This window comes from Phocoena phocoena, chromosome 3 (assembly GCF_963924675.1).
Source record: "Phocoena phocoena chromosome 3, mPhoPho1.1, whole genome shotgun sequence".
NCBI lineage: Eukaryota > Metazoa > Chordata > Mammalia > Artiodactyla > Phocoenidae > Phocoena > Phocoena phocoena.
This window is the reverse complement of record NC_089221.1, coordinates 60,844,581-60,867,333: the sequence shown is the minus strand read 5'-3', so window position 1 is coordinate 60,867,333 and position 22,753 is coordinate 60,844,581. Positions and strand designations below refer to the sequence as shown.

General features: G+C 43.5%; 1 protein-coding gene across 3 annotated transcripts; it reads right to left on the bottom strand.

Moving 5' to 3' along the window:
* Positions 1-19,388, bottom strand: F2R (coagulation factor II thrombin receptor). 3 transcript variants are annotated; one of them, XM_065874973.1, is made up of 2 exons: positions 19,295-19,388; positions 1-1,200 (listed from the first exon to the last, which is right to left on the bottom strand). In XM_065874973.1, exons 1-2 carry the CDS (start codon positions 19,386-19,388, stop codon positions 11-13), a joined length of 1,284 nt encoding a protein of 427 aa, XP_065731045.1. In that variant the 3' UTR covers positions 1-10. The 3 variants fall into 3 exon arrangements, with proteins under 3 accessions (XP_065731045.1, XP_065731044.1, XP_065731046.1); XM_065874972.1 differs by having other exon boundaries at positions 1-1,206; positions 19,301-19,388; XM_065874974.1 differs by having other exon boundaries at positions 1-942; positions 19,310-19,388.
* Positions 19,389-22,753: the final 3,365 nt, after the last annotated feature.

Sequence of the window (22,753 nt, the reverse complement as noted above, 5' to 3'; positions counted from 1 at the left end):
GTCCCTTTTCCTAAGTTAACAGCTTTTTGTACACGCTGCTATTCAGGTTACTAGAGCAGGTGTCCATCTTACTTGCCATCAACTGACCGCTGCTGTTATAACTGCTGGGATCTGAACTTTCTTTGCAGCATAAGATACTGTAGAGGTACCTCTGGCACTCAGAGGAAGCATAGTAGTAAATCAAGGGGTCAACGCAACAGCTTATGCTGCTGACACAGACACACAGGAGGTAGGCAAAGTAGGCAGCCTCTGTCATGGAATTCTGGGAAAGGAATGCGTAATGTAGAATCAGCAGGATGTTTGTGGGTCCAAAGCAAAGGACGAAGATGCAGAAAACAGCAGCTGACAAGAACAAAGCCCGGGACTTCTTGCTCTGGTTGGCAACCGCGGAAGAGCTAAGAGATAGGATGATAGACACGTAACAGACTGTGGAAATGATCAATGGCACAAAAAAGAAGATGGCAGAGAAGGCCGAGAAGTAATATGAGTAGTAGCCTTCGAGCAGTGTTTGGTTGAGCACATCGTGACAGGTGGTTATGTTGAGCCCCGGGACCTGGGTGGTCTGCTCCTTGAGGAGCAGAGGTACCACCCCCGCGATGGCCATGGCCCAGATGGCCAGACAGGTAAAGGAAGCCCTCCCCAGAGTACGCCAGGAGAGCGACTGCATGGGGTATACCACAGCCAGGAACCGGTCAATGCTGATGACCGTCATGAGCATGATAGAGGCATACATGTTACAGTAGAACGCAGCGGTGATGAAGCGGCACATGGCAGACCCGAATCTCCAGTCACTTCCGGAAAAGTAGTAGCTGATCTTAAATGGGAGCACAGACACAAAGAGCACGTCTGCCATGGCCAGGTGCAGCATGTACACCATGGCGGGCTTCTTGATCTTCATCTTCAAGGTGAACACGATGATGGCCATGATGTTCAGAGGAAGGCTTAAGAGGAACACGCCGGTGTAGACGGAGGGGATAAAGAGCGTCAACCAGGTGCCGGTCAGATATCCTGAGGCATCTTTTGAGATGAACTCGGGGGGTAATTTTTGAGGAGGACTGCTTCTATTGTCGGAGCTTAATCTGTCTTCTATGAATTCACTTTCATTTTGGTCCTCATCCTCCTTCAGTGGGATTGGTTCAAATATATCATTGGGATTCCTGAGAAAAAATGTCCGGGGACCCAGAGTATCATTTGTTGCTTCTGACTCTGAAAAGTAAAAATTTTAAAACGAATTACAAAGGCAAAAGAGACAAGGAGAGAGTACGCTTTACTTTTGCTTTTTGTTTTCTTCCTGGGAGAGTGGGTAGTAAGGAGCAGGTGATACTCAAGGGGATCACAGACTTTATCAGGGAATTAGCTAACTCGAAGTAGTGTACCACATTTTGTTCTGGCACAGCAAACCCTTTTCAAACTCTGCTCCTCAGAGATATGAGGTGAACGATACACTTTCAGAGATCTGCAGACATCAGGAAAGGCTGAGGACGTGATGTGAAAGAAAAGAGCCGTAACTTCTTTTCTATACGAGCCACTGTCTATATAAACAAATCACTCCCAGGCTATGTGACTTCTCTTTCGTCCATATGTCTACATGTATACATTTTCTCCATTTAGCTTGTGGCCACCCCTTGAAATCCATTCTTCCTTGTGGAAAAATCCACATAGAAAGTTGAGGGAACATCTTAAAGGTTACGGAGCTACAGGTGAACTTGAGTAGGACCAAGGGCACCCATTTCCATGACCATTATCCATGTGACAGTAGCTGTCCTTTACTAGCTTCAGTTTGTTTACACAGTAGAATGTCGCAAATCTCTCATCATATTTGGGTCCAAGCCACAGTCTCAGGTTATCGTCTAATGTAACCACAAGGTACCTACCACACCGTCATCTTCCTGTCTCCTTCCTTAGCGGGCCAGTGGAGCAGATGTCCTAAGCCAGTGGCCTTCCTCAGCTCAGTTCCAAAATGCCACATGCACGCAGGCAGAGGCCAGGCCAACCAGGCTCTTTTGAGTATCAACCAGAAGTCAGTTGCAAACGTCCTTCTTTTATTACCCTCCTCCACCAAAAACATCCATGTGAAATGTTCATCAAAGAAATGCAGCACTTAGCAACTGGAACTCAACCAGCTTTTCCTTCCCAGGAGCTTTGCTAACATTCTGTCACTGAGGAGACTCAGACAGACAGCCTTTGCTGGGCCTTGGCAAGCTGAGGAGTGGGGAGAGAAACCACAGGGGGAAAAGGATGAGGTTTCTATCCCTGGAGGTATTGGCCACAAAGGCTGGATACACACGTCACTCAGAAGTCATGTCAGAGGAATGAAAACTGGCTGGAAATTGGGTAAGTACAGTAGATTTTTAAGCTTTCAGTTTTATTTTTCAGTAGTGGAACCTTCCTGCAAACAAAAACTTACACAGAGAGGCATAATGCAATAAAAGAGATAGTTCTGCTTCTGTAGGGTCCTACCAGACCCTAGACAAAAATTACAAAAACCTCTGGATCCCTTTCCTCCCCCAAATCAATGACCTGAAGTTATTTAGGTTCACAGGGTCATGTCAGGGAGGGGAGGGATGGATCTTCAAAGAAAGGATGGCAACTGATGGGTTTCTTGTTTTCAGTGGCTTTTAGCTTGAGAGAAGGCCAAAGTCAGTGCCACAAAAGATGGTCGAAACTCGGATAGAAAACCCATAGTCTCTATTGCCTGAAGAACCAGAGGACAGAGTTCAGGGCAACTACAATCACTGGAAAGTGAGGAGAGAATCTCAGAAAAGAAAAATTCAGAGAGGGATAGAGAGAGCACCAAATTCCAGTGCAAATTCTGCCCCAGGCTTGGGTTGACTCTAGAACCTGCACACTCAAGGAAGATGTAAAGCAGAGTTAACTGCTAGAGTTAACACATTTTTGACTGGAGATGTATTTTGGGCACAGGTGTTAGTTTCTGCAAAAATCCTCGGGTCAATAATGCGTTAAAAGAACGGAAGTGTTATTTGAACTTCTTGCTCAAGAGGAAACGTCTGCAGTTTCAGTTCAACCAAATTAACTGCCTGCTAAAGCAAAAACACCAACATTTTTTGGAGAAATAAAACAAAATCTTGAGTTTTTACAGTAGGATAATGTCCAGCAGACAATTCAAAATCATTCGATATAAAGAGAATCAGGAAAGTGTGACCCAGTATCGAGAGAAAAGGACAATCAATGGAAACCAATCCCAAGATGACCCGGATGTTGGAATTCGCAGATAAGGATTTTAAAGGGTATGTTACAACTATGCTCAATGAAGGGAAGAAAAAGATTTCATTGAAATGAATGAAAAAATAGAAAATAGCAACGAAACCAACCAATGGAAATTCTAGAGCTAGAAAATAAAATACAATAAATTGGCATCTATTTCCAAAATGAAAAGCAAACCTAGAGTAGCACCAACCGATACACAGTAGAACAGGGTCTGGTAGTGAAAGCTGGAGGTCAGATGACCTCAGCAAGAACATGAGTGGGTCCCCTGAGGGTAAAGGGGTGATCTGGCAGATCTGTCACAGGGGAAGAACAAAAAATCTGCAGTGATCTGTATCATTTTCACAGACGTAAAGAACAAATGTATGAATACCAAGGAGGGAAGGCGGGGATGGGATGAATTGGGAGATTGGGATTGACATATATACACTACTATGTATAAAATAGATAACTAATGAGAACCTACTGTATAGCACAGGGAACTCTACTCAATGCTCTGTGGTGACCTAAATGGGAAGGAAATCCAAAACAGTGGGAATATATGTATACGTATAGCTGATTCACTTTGCTGTACAGCAGAAACTAACACAACATTGTAAAGCAACTATACTCCAATAAAAGTTAATAAAAAACCAATCTGCAGTGATGAGCCTCTGAGTACACATATACAGCTAGATTGTTCCCCAAGGGTAGGAAACTGTTCCTATTGAACGCTGAGTCTCCAGTACCCTGCCCCACATGTGGTAGGTATGGACCTTAAGTTGGCTTTTAATCACGGATTTGCATTCTAATACTGGCTCTACCAGGAATCACTTAACGGCTCTGAACTCAGTCTCAGAATCATTAAAATGGGATCCCAATACCTGTCTGGCCTACAAATCTGGCAGCCAGGAGCATCACATGTTAAATAGGATATATGTTCACTTTGTAAACTTCAAAAATTAATCAGCGTAAGAAATTATTATTCTTCCCCTATCACTTCAATGTGGTTTGCTTTTTGCTCCCTTTCAATCACTTTAAATTAAAATGGAATCTGTCCCTCTTCCCCTCCTAAACATTTAGCACTGTTTGGTTTATCAACCTTTTCCCGAAGTATCGTTTCCTTCCCCTTTCGAGGCATCTAATTCACTCTGTGCATCTGGATCCAGTCACATGGGGGCCTGACCCTGGTACAACGGCCCCTGTGGGAAGTGAGGCTACCCTCGAGGTCAAGAATGTGTGGGAAGCGGAAGAAAAGAATGAATGAGTTCTGGCATTTTAAGGCCACAAAGATATGTGTCCTCAAAAACGCTGACCCACAGGAACCTTAAAACAACATGACTCTCTGCTGTAGCTTTGGGTACCTGGCCAAAATGAAGACTCCCGTCACGCATGGAAGGAAGAAAAGTGCAGGGTCTTCCCTGGTGGCGCAGTGGTTGAGAGTCCGCCTGCCAACGCAGGGGACACGGGTTCAACCCCTGGTCCGGGAAGATCCCACATGCCGCGGAGCAACAAAGCCCGTGTGCCACTACTACTGAGCCTGTGCTCTAGAGTCTGCGAGCCACAACTACTGAGCCTGCATGCCACAACTACTGAAGCCCGTGCACCTAGAGCCCGTGCTCCACAACAAGAGAAGCCACTGCAATGAGAAGCCCACGCACCGCAACGAAGAGTAGCCCCCACTTGCTGCAACTAGAGAAAGCCGGGCGCAGCAACAAAGACCCAATGTAGCCAAAAATAAAATTAATTAATTAAATAATTAAAAAAAAAAAAAAAGAAAAGAAAAGTGCAGGCACGCATGTGTGCAGACACACGTGAGCAACAGGACATGACCTAGAGGAGTGACACCTCTTGAAAACTACTGAACACTCACAACTAAGCTCTTAGATGCCATCACTTGGTCTGAAAATTAAACTCTCATTAGGCTTTACTCTGTATTTAGTACTTTGGGAACGAGTATTTGTTTTCAAAATTTTCTTCCCTGGCTAGGCCTTCTTGGGCAGTATGGTGTTTATGACAGAAACATTATACGCACTGGAACATGACATTTTATAGGCTGGAGCCCAGGAAGAATGCATAATCCCTTGATTAAATATCATTACCTAAGGTATCACCTTTTCTTGCCACCATAGGTTTGATATTTTGGCTTTTATGGGATAACAGAATGTCAGCAAGTTTTGTTTGTTTGTTTAACTATATACCAACATCAAAGAAAGAACAAAACCAATTCCAGGTGACTAGATAAATCCAACTAGCTCAAGCCCCTTAGGTTGAAATTTGAGTTTGGGTATGTTGCTTTTCCTTTAGTCCTAGCCCAACTCATAGGTCAAGGAGAAAGTGCCTGTCAGCGTACAAAAAGCTCTTGTAACCCATCTGTGTTTTTATTTTTAAGTTATGGTTTAAAAAAAAAAAAAAAAAAAACGAAGTCAGGTCCTAAAATTGGTTCTCATACTTGTTGCTAAGTTTCACTTAATTTAGGTTTCTCTAAAATGGCTCTAGAGTAATTTTGTTGTTGACCATAGCGTATTGCTAACGAGCTTAAAAGCTTAAAAATCTTCTAACTCTGAAGATTTTTAAAAATTAGTCAGTCAGGCACAGTGCTTTTTCTGACTTTGACGAGATCTGGCCTTGGAAGCAGAGTGGTGACCAGATGCTCTCTCAAGGTCCCATGTGATCCTGGAAGTTATTTATACCATTTCATCCTCCCACAACATGCCAGCCTTGGTTCCCACTCAGAGCACTGGCCTATAGGGCTCATGCTTTCTGGGAATTAAGAAAGCAGAAGTCCCAGGACCTCGCCTACGTTCACACACAGAGCAGGAGAGATGTACCCTGCATTTCTCCACGAGTGACTCAACACTACAGGTTAAAGAGAAATAAAGAGGATGATGGAAAAATGATGGAAACATACTAACTCCAAGCAGAAAGCAGCAACATTACAGGAATACTCCACTGTCTCAAATGCAAACGCACACCATGAAAAGAAGTGCTCCTTAAAGAAATGGCTGGTTCCAGATCCGGGGGGAGGAAAGACACAAGAGGAGTCTTGAACGTCCTCAAAGAATATTCAGGTCAGGTCAGAAAGACTCTGAAGTCGATCCAGAGAGAGCTCCCCATTGGCCAAAAATCATTAAGAGAATAATGATGGAAATGAATGGAAACACTGGAAACATGTCGTATTTGTTAAGATCTATGAGTTCATAATGATGCTCAAAGGAAAATAAAACCTTTTCTGTCACTGTTGGAGGAAATGAGGGGACCCAGTCTGAAAATTGGTAAATAAAGGCAAGATTCAAGCATTTATCTTACCTTTTCTATAAACAAAATATTTCAGGGAAACCAAATAGTCAATGAAGGAAATTTCTATTTTATAAAATAATTCCAGCTCATAAACACAGAAGCAGTAACAGATTTAGAAACGCATCTTAAAGTTCTTAGTGAAATCAGATTTAGTACAATGGTCATCAGTTGTTGCTAAAAACGTTAGGTGAAAGGAGAGGTGATAGGGAACTTTCTAACACGTGGATCACCTGACAACACCTGAGTCCAATGAGTAACCTTAAAATCTCAAAAAGAGAGACAATCTTGAGGTGATGAAACAGGTGTGTACACAGCACCACTGCTCAGGTAGTCTAGCAGAAAAACAAACTTGGATCAGGTTAAGCCTCCAGATGGACCACATTACAGAAAACACAGAGGACAGAAGGGCATGTTGAACACCCCTACAAGATGCAGCTGGCCAGATCCAGTATATAGAAAAGTCTAGAAGACGAATGACCCTGTTTCTCTGACAAACAGCCTTGAAACAGGAAGAGAGGGAAAACCACTACAGACTGAAAGATTTAAGAGACACATCTACCTAATGCAACAGTGGACCATGTTTGATCCTGATTCAAATAAATCAACTGTAAAAAGTATTTATGAGACAATCAGTAAAATGTGAACACTGACTGAATAGTACATGATATTAAGAAATTGTCCATTTTTTTAGGTGTTATAATGGCAATGTGGTTATGTGAAGAAAAGAGTTCTTATTTCTAAGGATATAGACTGAGGTATTTATGGATGAAATGATACAATGTCTGGGATTTGCTTTAAAATTGAGGAAAGAGAGGATACAGATAAAACAACATATAGGGGGTAATTGCACTGTCAACTTTTGGTATGTTTGAAAATTTCCATAATGAAAAGTAAAAATAAAAAAAGAAGAAAAAGAAAAGCAAATATTTTATGCACATTTACTTGCCACTAAAAACTAAGGACAACAGATCCACCAGAGGGGAGACAGCAGAAGCAAGAAGAACTACAATCCTGCAGCCTGTGGAACAAAAACCACATTCACAGAAAGATAGACAAAATGAAAAGGCAGAGGACTATGTACCAGATGAAGGAACAAGATAAAACCCCAGAAAAACAACTCAATGAAGTGGAGATAGGCAACCTTCCAGAAAAAGAATTCAGAATAATGATAGTGAAGATGAGCCAGGACCTCGGAAAAAGAATGGAGGCAAAGATTGAGAAGATGCAAGAAATGTTTAACAAAGACCTAGAAGAATTAAAGAACAAACAAACAGAGATGAACAATACAATAACTGAAATGAAAAATACACTAGAAGGAATCAATAGCAGAATAATGGAGGCACAAGAACAGATAAATGACCTGGAAGACAGAATGGTGGAATTCACTGCTGCAGAACAGAATAAAGAAAAAAGAATGAAAAGAAATGAAGACAGCCTAAGAGACCTCTGGGACAACATTAAATGCAACAACATTCGCATTATAGGGGTCCCAGAAGGAGAAGAGAGAGAGAAAGGACCCGAGAAAATATTTGAAGAGATTATAGTCGAAATCTTCCCTAACACGGGAAAGGAAATAGCTACCCAAGTCCAAGAAGCGCAGCGAGTCCCATACAGGATAAACCCTAGGAGAAACACGCCGAGACACATAGTAATCAAATTGGCAAAAATTAAAGACAAAGAAGAATTATTGAAAGCAGCAAGGGAAAAATGACAAATAACATACAAGGGAACTCCCATAAGGTTAACAGCTGATTTCTCAGCAGAAACTCTACAAGCCAGAAGAGAGTGGTATGATATACTTAAAGTGATGAAAGTGAAGAACCTACAACAAAGATTACTCTACCTGGCAAGGATCTCATTCAGATTCGATGGACAAACCAAAAGCTTTACAGACAAGCAAAAGCTAAGAGAATTCAGCACCACCAAACCAGTTCTTCAACAAATGCTAAAGGAACTTCTCTAACTGGGAAATACAAGAGAAGAAAAGGACCTACAAAACAAACCCAAAACAATTAAGAAAATGGTCATAGGAACATACATATCGATAATTACCTTAAATGTCAGTGCATTAAATGCTCCAACCAAAAGACACAGGCTTGCTGAATGAATACGAAAACAAGACCCATCTATATGCTGTCTACGAGAGACCCGCTACAGACCTAGGGACACATACAGACTGAAGGTGAGGGGATGGAAAAAGATATTCCATGCAAATGGAAATCAAAACAAAGCTGGAGTAGCAATACTCATATCTGATAAAATAAACTTTAAAATAAAGAATGTTACAAGAGACAAGGAAGGACACTACATAATGATCAAGGGATCAATCCAAGAAGAAGATATAACAATTATAAATATTTACGCATCCAACATAGGAGCACCTCAATACATAAGGCAACTGCTAACAGCTATAAAAGGGGAAATCGACAGTAACACAATAATAGTGGGGGACTTTAACACCTCACTTACACCAATGGACAGATCATCCAAAATGAAAATAAATAAGGAAACAGAAGCTTGAAATGACACAACAGACCAGATAGATTTAATTGATATTTATAGGACATTCCATCCAAAAACAGCAGATTACACTTTCTTCTCAAGTGTGCATGGAACATTCTACAGGATAGATCACATCTTGGGTCACAAATCAAGCCTCAGTAAATTTAAGAAAATTGAAATCATATCAAGCATCTTTTCTGACCACAACGCTATGAGATTAGAAATGAATTACAAGGGAAAAAAAAGTTAAAAACAGAAACACATGGAGACTAAGCAATACGTTACTAAATAACCAAGAGATCACTGAAGAAATAAAAAAATACCTAGAGACAAATGACAATGAAAGCATGACAATCCAAAACCTATGGGATGCAGCAAAAGCAGTTCTAAGCGGGAAGTTTATAACTATACAAGCCAACCTCAAGAAACAAGAAAAATCTCAAATAAACAATCTAACCTTAAACCTGAAGGAACTGGAGAAAGAAGAAAAAACAAAACCCAAAGTTAGCAGAAGGAAAGATCAGAGCAGAAATAAATGAAATAGAAACAAAGAAGACAATAGCAAAGATCAATAAAACTAAAAGCTGGTTCTTTGAGAAGATAAACAAAATTGATCAACCATTAGCCAGACTCATCAAGATAAAGAGGGAGAGGACTCAAATCAATAAAATTAGAAATGAAAAAGGAGAAGTTACAACAGACACTGAAGAAATACAAAGCATCCTAAGAGACTACTATAAGCAACTCTATGCCAATAAAATGGACAACCTGGAAGAAATGGACAAATTCTTAGAAAGGTATATCCTTCCAAGACTGAACCAGGAAGAAATAGAAAATATGAACAGACTAATCACAAGTAATGAAATTGAAACTGTGATTAAAAATCTTCCAACAAACAAAAGTCCAGGACCAGATGGCTTCACAGGTGAATTCTATCAAATATTTAGAGAAGAGCTAACACCCATCCTTCTCAAACTCTTCCAGAAAATTGCAGAGGAAGGCACACTCCCAAACTCATTCTGAGGCCACAATCACCCTGATACCAAAACCAGACAAAGGTACTACAAAAAAAGAAAATTATGGACCAGTATCATTGATGAATATAGATGCAAAAGTCCTCAACAAAATACTAGCAAACAGAATCCAACAGCACATTAAAAGGATCATATACCATGATCAAGTGGGATTTTTCCCAGGGATGCAAGGATTCTTCAATATATGCAAATCAATCAATGTGACAAACCATATTAACAAATTGAAGAAAAAAAATCATATGATCATCTCAATAGATGCAGAGAAAGCTTTTGACAAAATTCAACACCCATTTATGATAAAAACTCTCCAAAAAGTGGACATAGAGGGAAACTACCTCAACATAATAAAGGCCATATATGACAAACCCACAGCAAACATCAGTCTCAATGGTGAAAAACTGAAAGCATTTCCTCTAAGATCAGGAAAAAGACAAGGTTGTCCACTCTCACCACTATTATTCAACATAGTTTTGGAAGTCCTACCCATGGCAATCAGAGAAGAAAAAGAAATGAAAGGAATACAGATTGGAAAAGAAGAAGTAAAACTGTCACTGTTTGCTGATGACATGACACTATACATAGAGAATCCTAAAGATGCCACCAGAAAACTACTAGAGCTAATCAATGAATTTGGTAAAGTTGCAGGATACAGAATTAATGCACAGAAATCTCTTGCATTCCTATACACTAATGATGAAAAATCTGAAAGCGAAATTAAGGAAACACTCCCATTTATCACTGCAACCAAAAGAATAAAATACCTAGGAATAAACCTACCTAAGGAGACAAAAGACCTGTATGCAGAAAACTATAAGACACTGATGAAAGAAATTAAGGATGATACCAACAGATGCAGAGATATACCATGTTCTTGGATTGGAAGAATCAATAATGTGAAAATGACTATACTACCCAAAGGAATCTACAGATTCAATGCAATGCCCATCAAATTATCAATGGCATTTTTTACGGAAGCAGAACAAAAAATCTTAAAATTTGTATGGAGACACAAAAGACCCTGAATAGGCAAAGCAGCCTTGAGGGAAAAAAACAGAGCTGGAGGAATCAGGCTCCCTGACTTCAGACTCTACTACAAAACTACAGTAATCAAGACAATAAGGTACTGGCACAAAAACAGAAACATAGATGAATAGAGCAAGATAGAAAGCCCAGAGATATACCCACACACCTATGGTCAACTAATCAATGACAAAGGAGGCAAGGATATACAATGGAGAAAAGTCAGTCTCTTCAATAAGTGGTGCTGGGAAAACTGGACAGCTACATGTAAAAGAATGAAATTAGAACACTCCCTAACAGCATACACAAAAACAAACTCAAAATGGATTAGAGAGGGCTTCCCTGGTGGCGCAGTGGTTGGGAGTCCGCCTGCCGGTGCAGGGGGCGTGGGTTCGTTCCCTGGTCCGGGAGGATCCTGCGTGACGCGGAGCGGCTGGGCCCGTGGACCGTGGCTGCTGGGCCTGCATGTCCGGAGCCTGTGCTCTCAGCGGGAGAGGCCGCGACAGTGAAAGGCCCGCGTACCGCAAAAAAAAAAGGATCAGAGACCTAAATGTAAGACATGACACTATAAACCTCCTAGAGGAAAACATAAGAACACTCTTTGACATAAATCACAGCAAGATCTTTTTTGATCCACCTCCTAGAGTAATGGAAATAAAAACAAAAATAAATGGGACCTAATGAAACTTAAAAGCTTTTGCACAGCAAATAAAATCATAAATGAGATGAAAAGATTACCCTCAGAATGGGAGAAAATATTTGCAAACGAATCAACAGACAAAGGATTAATCTCCAAAATACATAAATAGCTCATGCAGCTCAATATTAAAAAAACAAACCACCCAATCCAAAAATGGGCAGAAGACCTAAATAGACATTTCTCCAAAGAAGACATACAGATGGCCAAGAAGCACATTGAAAGCTGCTCAACATCACTAATTATTAGAGAAATGCAAATCAAAACTACAATGAGCCATCACCTCACACCAGTTAGAATGGGCTTCATCAGAAAATCTACAAACAACAAATGCTGGAGAGGGTATGGAGAAAAGGGAACCCTACTGCACTGTTGGTGGGAATGTAAATTGATACAGCCACTATGGAGAACAGTATGGAGGTTCCTTAAAAAACTAAAAATAGAATTACCATATGATTCTGCAATCCCACTACTGGGCATATACCCAGAGAAAACCACAATTCAAAAAGACACATGTGCCCCAATGTTCATTGCAGCACTATTTATGATAGTCAGGTCATGGAAGCAACCTAAATGTCTACTGACAGATGAATGGATAAAGAAGATGTGGTTCATATATACAATGGAATATTACTCAGCCATAAAAAGGAATGAAATTGGGTCATTTGTTGAGACGTGGATGGATCTAGAGACTGTCATACAGAGTGAAGTAAGTCAGAAAGAGAAAAACAAATATCGTATATTAACGCATATATGTGGAACCTAGAAAAATGGTACAGGTGAACCAGTTTGCAGGGCCGAAATAGAAACACAGATGTAGAGAACAAACGTATGGACATGAAGCGGGTAAAGCAGTGGGGGGAGGGGATTGTGGTGTGATGAATTGGGAGATTGGGATTGACATGTATACACTGACGTGTATAAAATTGATGACTAATAAGAACCTGGTGTATAAAAAAATAAATAAAATTCAAAAATTAAAAAAAGAATAAAAAAGATTGAACGTAGAACAATTGGAGGGATAAAAAACAAGCAAGCAAACAAAAAAAACTAAGGACAACAGTTTTTGCTTTTGCTTGTCTTAGTTTTGAGGGGGGGGAAGTTGTTGAATGTTTGTGTGAACATAGTTTTACACTGAGAGAATTCATTTGATACCAAACCCTCCAAGGTTTTTCTGGAATATGGAGGAGTTGGTGTATGAAGAACACTTAACATTTGTCGACCACCTACTTACTATGTACCAGGTACTTTGCTTAAGGTACCTCTGTAACATTTTTACGAGATAAGCATTATAACCACCGTTTTATGGACAACATGGGGGCACAGAGAGGCTAAGTAACTAATACAACGTCACACAGCTAGGAAGTGAAGGAGCTGGGATCTGAATCCAGATCTGCCTGGTTCTAAAGCTCATACCCTTTGAACCACACCACCTTACCCTGTCTCTTTAAAAAAGTTGTGAATTCAGGACCTACTCCTAAGAGAGTACTACTTTTTTTTTCTCTAAGCATTTCACCAAACAAGTGAATCTACCCACCCTTCTGAACTATAGCAGGCAGGACATGGCCATGTGAATGTATAAGTTCAGTTGATGATGCGCACAGCTGTTGCTTGGGAATCAGGAAGCCTGCTGACCATGGTGACACACCAGCCACATGCCAACAACCCAGTCCTCACGGGACAGTTGTAGTAAAGAGATGTTCAAGGACTAAACAGAGAAACAAATTTTTAAAATATTGTCCCAGATGCAGCAGAGTAAGAGCAAGTAAGTGAACAAAAACCTCTTATGGAAAAGCCAGAATTAAAGGTAGAGTAAGGTACACACTGGCTGCAGAGTGAAGAAGAGATCGCCAGTATATGAGGTTGCCTCTCCTCCCATCCCACCTTCTGCAGCAGGGACTCCACAGGGAGCATAGGAAAGCAAACCGGGGGGAAAGCTGGGAAAGTGGAGGTTACAGGAAGTAAAGGCAACCAGAAAATGTAAATGTCAGTGCACCCAAGGCCATTGCAGGCACTAAGAAGTGTGTGGGTCCCCTCCTGAAGGCCAGGGCCTGACTTGTGGGGTCAGAACACTAGCAGGCCTCTCTGGGAAGGACTCTGATTCCCTGGCTCTCCCCCTTCCTCCAGGCCTTTTCTCCACCCAAAGTTACAGGCCCTGAGCCCAGTGTCCTGGGAACACTGCTCTCTACTCTCCAAGACGAGCTGAAAAGAAAACTAATTCACAGTAAAGGATGTTTATAATCACCAATTGCCCCGGAACCAAGCTGTCTCCACTCTCCAACCCCGCCCAAGTTCTATTGAAGTTTGTAAACCTGAACTCAAACAAATTATGTTCTAGATATGATAGAAACCATCATAAACAGCACTTCCTGGAAAGCAGAACACTTCTTGTAAAGCCAAAAAGTACTTCAGTTGTGGTAACTGCAGAACAGTGCACCGCACCTGCTGCACTAGGTTTTAAATGATGGCAGAGGATTGACAGTGCTTATGAAATCAATTTACAGGACTTTAACAAGACTTTTAAAAGATAGAACAGTGTAGGGCTTCCCTGGTGGCGCAGTGGTTGAGAGTCCGCCTGCCGATGCAGGGGACGCGGGTTCGTGTCCCGGTCCGAGAGGATCCCACATGCCGCGGAGCGGCTGGGCCCGTGAGCCATGGCCGCTGAGCCTGTGCGTCCGGAGCCTGTGCTCCGCAACGGGAGAGGCCACAACAGTGAGAGGCCCGCGTACCGCCAAAAAAAAAAAAAAAAAAAGATAGAACAGTGTAGAAAATATTGGAATGCATAGCATGTGGTAAAGATGAGTACTGGTTAGTAAAACTTCTGTTTCTATACACTAGGATTGCCCACATAGGCAGCAACTGTGTCATCATGTAAAGCGTATTTCTTACAGTTCTTACGGCTGGTTAGCAAAAAAGAAAATACTGGAAAACACTCCTTTAATATACCATAATACCTGACTTCTAATCCACCATAGACTTGAAATATAAATAGATGAGATTAGATTATGTCCTTTCCTAAAGTTCAATAAATGTGTTTTGAAGTGCAAATTTCAGATTATTCCTGTTATTTCCAACAGCAGGTTCTTTTGAAAGCAAATAAACGTGTAAAGGCCGCTAATGGCCTTTTAAGCAGCAAAACATCATTGGATGCCTTGGGATGGAGGAAAAGGAGGTGTAACTTCGTGGGTTTTTCCAAGCCTTATCCCAAGGTCAATGTGGGAGAGAGTGTCTGGGGGAAGCTCAATCTAGAGAGTTATATACTCTGACAGTTTTAGGCATAAGTATGAGAGGGTGAAAGGCAGAATGAAAGAAACCACAAAAAAGGGAAACAAACAGAAAATGCTCAATGTTGAAACTGTGAGCCCTTGATACTAGCATCACAGTCAAAAATAAACCAAGGCCGTGGTTCCTAATGATGCTTCTGGGGTTTTTGTGAGTATCCCATAGTAAACGGGATATAGTTCCCCAGATACAAAAGGCCAAACATTGTATGATTCCATTCATATGAAATATGGAGAAGAGGTAAACCCAGAGAAACAATAAGCAAATTGGTAGCTGCCAGGGGTTGGGGGTAGGGAGGGTGAGGGCTGAGTACTTGATGGGGACCGGGTTTCCTTTTGAGGTGATGAAAATGTTCTGGAGCTAGATAGAGGTGGTAGGTGTACAACATTGTAAATGTATTAAATACCACTAAATTGTATGCTTAAAAATGGTTAATCTGGGTTTCCCTGGTGGCGCAGTGGTTGAGAGTCCGCCTGCCAATGCAGGGACACAGGTTCGTGCCCCGGTCCGGGAAGATCCCACATGCCGCAGAGCGGCTGGGCCCGTGAGCCATGGCCGCTGAGCCTGCGCGTCCGTCCGGAGCCTGTGCTCCGCAACAAGAGAGGCCACAGCGGTGAGAGGCCCGCGTACCGCATTAAAAAAAAAAAAAAAAAAAAGGTTAATTTTATGCTTTGTAGATTTCACCTCAGTTTTAATTAATTAATTAATTGATTTTGATATTTATAGAGTTTATTTTGATATTAATCTTATTTCCCATTTTGATTCTCTTCATTTCTTTCTGTGGATTCAAATTACCATCTAGTGTCAATTCCTAACTCCAACATAGCTTCATTCTATGCCCCTCCTTTGCACGGTTATTGTCAAATATATATTACATCTCTAGGTCATATGCTCAATAGTACAATTTTATATTGTTTTATGTAATTATTTTTCTTTAATTCTTTTTGTCACAATTTAATCTTTTTACTTTTTCATACCATTTTTAAAGGTTACTTTCCATTTACAATTATTATAAAATATTGGCTATATTCCCTGTGTAGAAAAGTACTTGCTGATTCATAAGAAATTTGACTTTCAGAGGTTTTTGGTTGGCTTAAAGCAGCATCACTGTCCAGTTTTGTGCCTTTTGTTGGGCTGAAGACCACAGCCTCTCAGTAACAGCCAATTAATTGGCACATTCATGATAGGGATCTATTCACAGACTGCCTTATCATCTGCTTCAGAAAGTAAATGGCAGGATACCACAATCCATGCATCCATGTTTACAAAACACCTCTGTGCATGGGCTGCCAAGCCAAGGGGGCACAGACTTTGCCTTCCAGGGGTTCTGGGAAGCACAGCAGGATTACTTCTCTGCAGTCGGCTGGGGTGTGGGGGTGGGGTGTCTGGATGGCTTCCCCTCTACATTGGGTGGTAGAGAACACTTGCACTTAGGAAAGAAAGGCCTGTGATCAAATCCCAGTTCCACTTAATTGCACTTGTGACTTAACCTCAGTTTCCTTACCTGTAGAATGGGGATGACATCTACTCAAAGGGTGGCTGGAGGAATAAGTAAGGTAGTGTATGTCATGTACCTAAGCAGGGTGTTGGCTGTAGTAGGTTCTTGATATCAGGTGGCTGTTTTTAATTAAATGTGAACACGTGGGGTGTGGGAAGGGCATTTTGGCCAGAGGGAGTGGCCAGGGGACAGAAGCCAGAGAAAGTTCTACCTTGGAGGTTGAACTAGAGGGTGGGGGCCGGGTGAAGTACAGGTAATGTAACAGGCTATGTAATAGGGGAGGCTCTGTAATAAGGGAGGCTGGACAAGGCTAGGGACCCATCCTGCAAGGGAAGGGGCACCTCCCTCTATGCTAAGGAACTGGGCTTGACCCTGTGGATAGGAAGGCAGTACACAGAATCTCCCATCCAAACCCCTCTGCCACAGTCACCATCAGCTGTTCTGGTACCTTTCACTCTCCAGATCTTTATAGAATTTATGAACATCACCTCTAGGACACTGACCCTCTTTGATGAAAGCATCTCACTTAAATTGCCTGGACAAAGGAATGTAAACTGGTTACTGAACTTAGGAATTTCTCAACAAGTATCTGCTGAGTGCATATCTGTTCTAGACTCCACAGGGATAACCTTATAACCTTAGCCTGGGAGACGACATACTCACAAAGTGACAATGCAGGAAATGCCAAAATGAGTGGGGGAACAAAAAGCCCGAGAGTGCTTCAAGAAAGCTCACACTGGTGGGCAGGGCCAGTTCTGGAGGCATTTCCTATAGCTGGGGCCTCTCAGCTCCTCACATCACATAGAGCTGGTTAAGACAGACATTGTTTAGAATTGCGGGTGCACAGTGATAATAAAAAGCAGACCTATTTTTGGTTGATTTTATAAGTGATTTAAAACTCCAAAGACAAAGCCCCACTTATTCCTTGCATCCAGGACCCCCTCCTCCATTTGGAATTTGGGTGCATCATCTCTGAGACTTAATTTCAGAATCAGCAAAAGGGGATAAACATTTGAGAGGGTGAAATGAGATAATGTGAACTGAAAATGCCTCTGGGCCCAGGGTTTGACCCAGAATATGGCACTTTTTTTTTTTCTCAGAATATGACACTTAACATGAGTTCCTTTTCTTCTCTCATCCTCTTTTCTTCTCTCCCTCCCAAAGTGGTCCCAGAATCCAGTGTAGATAAATCAGCCAATGTTATTCAGTTCTCTTTCTGACTATGCCAGCTCTGTGCATCCTAGCATACCCCACTCGGGTTGACGAAAAGGTAAGAAGTGTGGCAGAAACAGCAGTCTTGACTTCTCTAGCTAACACAGGCCAAAAATCTTTGGGTTCCTATGTGGGCCTCTTAGTGTTCCTAAAAGCATCACCTCAAAACTCACCCTGAGCAAACATGGAGAGCAGGGAAAATGCTGTCTCTTGTCACCTCTTAATCTCCATACGCCTACACTCCTTCTGGTGTGGAAACAATACAGAGTACACAGTCTTTCACAGATAATAAGAAAAACAGCTAGAATTTGTTTCTAAGTGAAAAAAAGGGGGCTGAAAGCTTACAAAGTACTATTGCTACAAAGAAATAAAAACATTTTCCCCCTCCCCCCCCCCCTTTTTTTTTTGCGGTACGCGGGCCTCTCATTGTTGTGGCCTCTCCCGCTGTGGAGCACAGGCTCCGGACGCACAGGCTCAGCGGCCATGGCTCACGGGCCCAGCCGCTCCACGGCATGTGGGACCTTCGCGGACCAGGGCACGAACCCGTGTCCCCTGCATTGGCAGGCGGACTCTCAACCACTGCGCCACCAGGGAAGCCCCCCCCTCCCTTTTTAACTAGGGTTTTTACAGACTAAAAGCAACTTCTCCGCCCTGCTTTAAGAGCGAGAGGTTGGAAAATACATTTATTTGCTCAAGCAGTCAGATACTTAAAAATACACACTATTAGTAATGAATGTATTCTAGGTGAGAAACCTCCTGCTCCCAGCAGATCAGAAACTGAAATGGTTTCATCCCATAGTGTCTGAGGGAGCCGGATTCTGAGGAAGGGATCTCTTTCCTCAACTCAATTGGAAGCTTGGAAGACTGGGTTCTAGAGAACAAACAAACAAAGCCTCCCAAGCGCCGCCACCGCCTCGTGGCTATCCTGTTAGCACCCAACATCCCGCACCATGTCCGCCTCCTGCACACAAGGCCTGTGGTTTTCTACTAAGCGGGCCAAGGCACTAAGCTTTTCTCTACAACACTTTCCTGGCCTGCAAACTGTGCATGAAAAACAATTCCAACAAGACAAAACTTCAGCGGGAGCGGTTCTCGACCGCGTTCGAGCGGTTCTCGACCAGGACCGCTTTTTCTTCCGAAAAAGCCGGAACGTTTATTGGTGGAGCAACGTGAAAACCTTTCTTTTTGGGGTGGTCCTGGGAGAAACAGGCCACACAGTGACAACAAATGCAACGAGGTCCCGCAAGCTTCCCCAAGAAAATCCGACCCCGCTCCTCCTCCATATCCAAAACCCTGCCGTGGGGCCGGCTGCATCCTCCAAAACCCAGTGCAAAGGGGCATCAGCTGAGCCCGCAGCGGGGGTGGGACGGGCACCCCACCAGGATATGAGTTGGGGAGACTCCGATCTCAGCCCTAAGGCGCAGTCAGGGGCACCCACTGAGTCCCGGAGCAGCAGCGTCCCTCCTCCTCCCGCCCGCCCCATTCCCGAGGAAGCCCGGGATACGAGGCCGGGGGTGGGGACAGGGAGGGAATGCCGGGGTCAACTCTCACCTGGTTTGGGGCCTCGGGCGCGGGCCGACAGCAAGGGGCCGCATAGACTGAGCCCCGCGGCGACGAGCAGCAGCCACCGCGGCCCCATTGTCCGGAGGTTCAGGGCGTTCGGCGCGGTCGGTGCGGCGCTGCTCCGGGAGACGGGCCCCGCCGCCGGGAGGCTCGGGCCGCACGCTCTGTCCCTCCACGCCCTCCTCGCGCAGAGTCCGGAGGGCGGCAGGGGCGGGCAGACACAGCGCTAGCCGCTGGGCAGGAGGAGGCTGCTCGGCGTGTCTAGCGGCGCTGGGCAGGACAAGGGGCGCTGGGCGCGGGCGGGGGCGGGGTGCGCGGCCGCCGGGCCTGAAAGGGCGCCCCCTGGCGTCGAGTGTGCGCCTCGACGCGGCCGCCGCCCGCCGGTCCCTCTGCAGTCTCTGGGCCACCCACGGGGCTCGGCGACCTAGCCGGCCCTCTCTCCCGGTGCGCCGGCCGCCCAGCGCCCCGGCTGCTAGACACTGCCCCGCAACTGAGACATTGTTTCCTTGGCCTTCGCCTTGGACCCGCGAAGCTACCAGTAACTCAGTCTGGTGGGAACCTTTGCTCTCGGGGAGCAAAGACATTGGCAGAGAACCTCCGGTCAGGGATGCGCCCCTCCCTGCCCTCGGGCCGGACCTCAGGCCGAGCAATGCGCCGCATTTGAAAATTCGGCGTTCAGCTACAAGTTTGAAAGTGACTTGTGTTTTTGTAATTTGGGGATAGTGGATTTAAAAGTTGATACTGTAGAGATAGGGTTGCCTGCTGATGAGAAGGAGCTCTTAGCTTTGAACAGAATTCTTGACGTTTCTTACTCGCTTCCCCTTGTTTCCCTACTTAGATATTTCATACGTCGGGCACTTATTTCTTCGACACAATGACTGCGAGTGGATACAATCATCCAGTACCAAGAACAGGTTCTCCGCGTTCGCACTCGGGCACGGCTGCAACTTTCTCCCTCTATCCAGAGCTCTCAGCCGCGCTGCGCATCCACCTGCGCGGCCTTTTCCGGAAGGCGGGCGGGCTGGGCTTTCCCCAAGCGTCGGGCAGTGCTTGGGCGCCTCCTGCGAGCGGGATGCCCGGAGGGCGAAGTGCCCAGGTAACTCACACTTTCTGCACGCTACGACCCGAATTTAATGGAGTTCGGCCAAATTCAAGTCAAGAGGGGGAGGGCACTCGAGCCTCTGGCTGAGGGGCCCCTGGGGGACAGCGCGGCTGAGGCTCCGCAGGGAGGAGCCCGCAGATTATTTTGTTTAGAGAGCATATCTAGTGAGCGCGTCTTTCAGACCGCAAAGGGAAATGGGTCCCCTCAACGGGCCGTTTCTGGGAAAGTTTACCCGCAGCCCCTTCTCCTCCCAGATGTCGGGGTGTGTTCTGCACCCTGGGTCTGATAAACTGCTATTGAGAGTCACTGGTCAGGTTTCTAAGCTTTTTAAAACGGGAATTTCGCGCAGTATCATTCCCCAAGGAGAGCCCTGACACTTAAACCAGTGGAGAAAATACAGCAGAGACCATCCTGTTCTTCCCTGTATTCCCCCTCATCATCCTCAGAACACAGCGTCTTGTTGTACACAGAAGTTGCTCAGTAAATTACCGAATAACCCAATTCATTAACGCTATTTTTTAAAAAATTGCTTATTCAATTCTCGGAGGAAAACATATCCAAGAGTAGATGTGAATCATTAAAATTAGATATTTCTCCATTCTCTATCAACATACTATTTATTTTTTATCAACCCTAAGACGCCATTGATTTCAAAACGTCATTTTGATTTATGTACCACAAGCAAGGAAAACAATGGTGCCAATTAAACTGTGACATATCATTGCTTGTAAGATGCATCTCAATTGCAGGACTGTTTAAACACGAAGAAAGGCCATCTCAGAATCAATCAAATACAGGGTAAAAATATAAAAGTAATCAATATATGTGGCAAAATATTGTAACAGTTCAAGGATATAAAATGAAAAGTAAAAGTGTCTTCAGCCTTCCCTTCTAAGAACCACATCTGCTTGATGACCACTGTGAAAAGTTTCTGTCCATCATTCAAGAAATTGTAATCCCATACAAGTATATATGTATGTATAGCCTTAAGAATGGAGTACTCTGACTATACTTTTAAATTTTATCTGTTTCATTGCTGGAAAATGTTTTAACCATTTTCTAAAGTTTAAAAGGAATTTTTTTTTTTTGCTTCATTATTAGAACAGCATGTACCTCTAGTGACAAAAAGAGGGCTGCTGAAAGAATGAAATGCTTAAATGAATTCTTTGTGCACATTAAAGTGTCCATTATAGTGGGGCTTCAATACACGGAACAAAGGAGAGTGGAACAGAATGAGGTATTTCTTCCTCACTTTACTGTTCTCTAAATATTGTGGATTGCTAGTTGAGCAGCCACCAGAAAGTGAACTTACCTTCAAAAACAGTGGTTTTACATGAAAGGATGCTCAATATCACTAATCATTAGAGAAATGCAAATAAAAACTACAATGAGGTATCACCTCACACCAGTCAGAATGGCCATCATCCGAAAATCTACAAACAAATGCTGGAGAGGGTGTGGAGAAAAGGGAACCCTCTTGCCCTGTTGGTGGGAATGTAAAATGATACAGCCACCGTGAAAAACAGTATGGAGGTTCCTTAAAAAACTAAAAATAGAACTACCATATGACCCAGCAATCCCACTACTGGGCATATACCCTGAGAAAACCATAATTCAAAAAGAGTCATGTAGGGCTTCCCTGGTGGTGCAGTGGTTGAGAGTCCGCCTGCCGATGCAGGGAACACGGGTTCGTGCCCCGGTCCGGGAAGATCCCACATGCCGCGGATTGGCTGGGCCCGTGAGCCATGGCCGCTGAGCCTGCGCGTCCGGAGCCTGTGCTCCGCAACGGGAGAGGCCACAATAGTGAGAGGCCCGCGTACCGCAAAAAACAAAACAAAACAAAACAAAAAAAAGAGTCATGTACCACAATGTTCATTGCAGCTCTATTTACAATAGCCAGGACATGGAAGCAACCTAAGTGTCCATCGACAGATGAATGGATAAAGAAGATGTGGCACATATATACAAGGAATATTACTCAGCCATAAAAAGAAATGAAATTGAGTTATTTGTAGTGAGGTGGAAGGACCTAGAGACTGTCATACAGAGTGAAGTAAGTCAGAAAGAGAAAAATAAATACCGTATGCTAACACAAATATATGGAATCAGAAAAAAAAGTTTCTGAAGAACCTAGGGGCAGGACAGGAATAAAGACGCAGATGTAGAGAATGGACTTGAGGACGCGGGGAGGGGGAAGGGTAAGCTGGGACGAAGTGAGAGAGTGGCATGGACTTATATATATGACCAAATATAAAATAGATAGCTAGTGGGAAGCAGCCGCATATCACAGGGAGATCAGCTCAGTGCTTTGTGACCACCTAGAGGGGTGGGATAGGGAG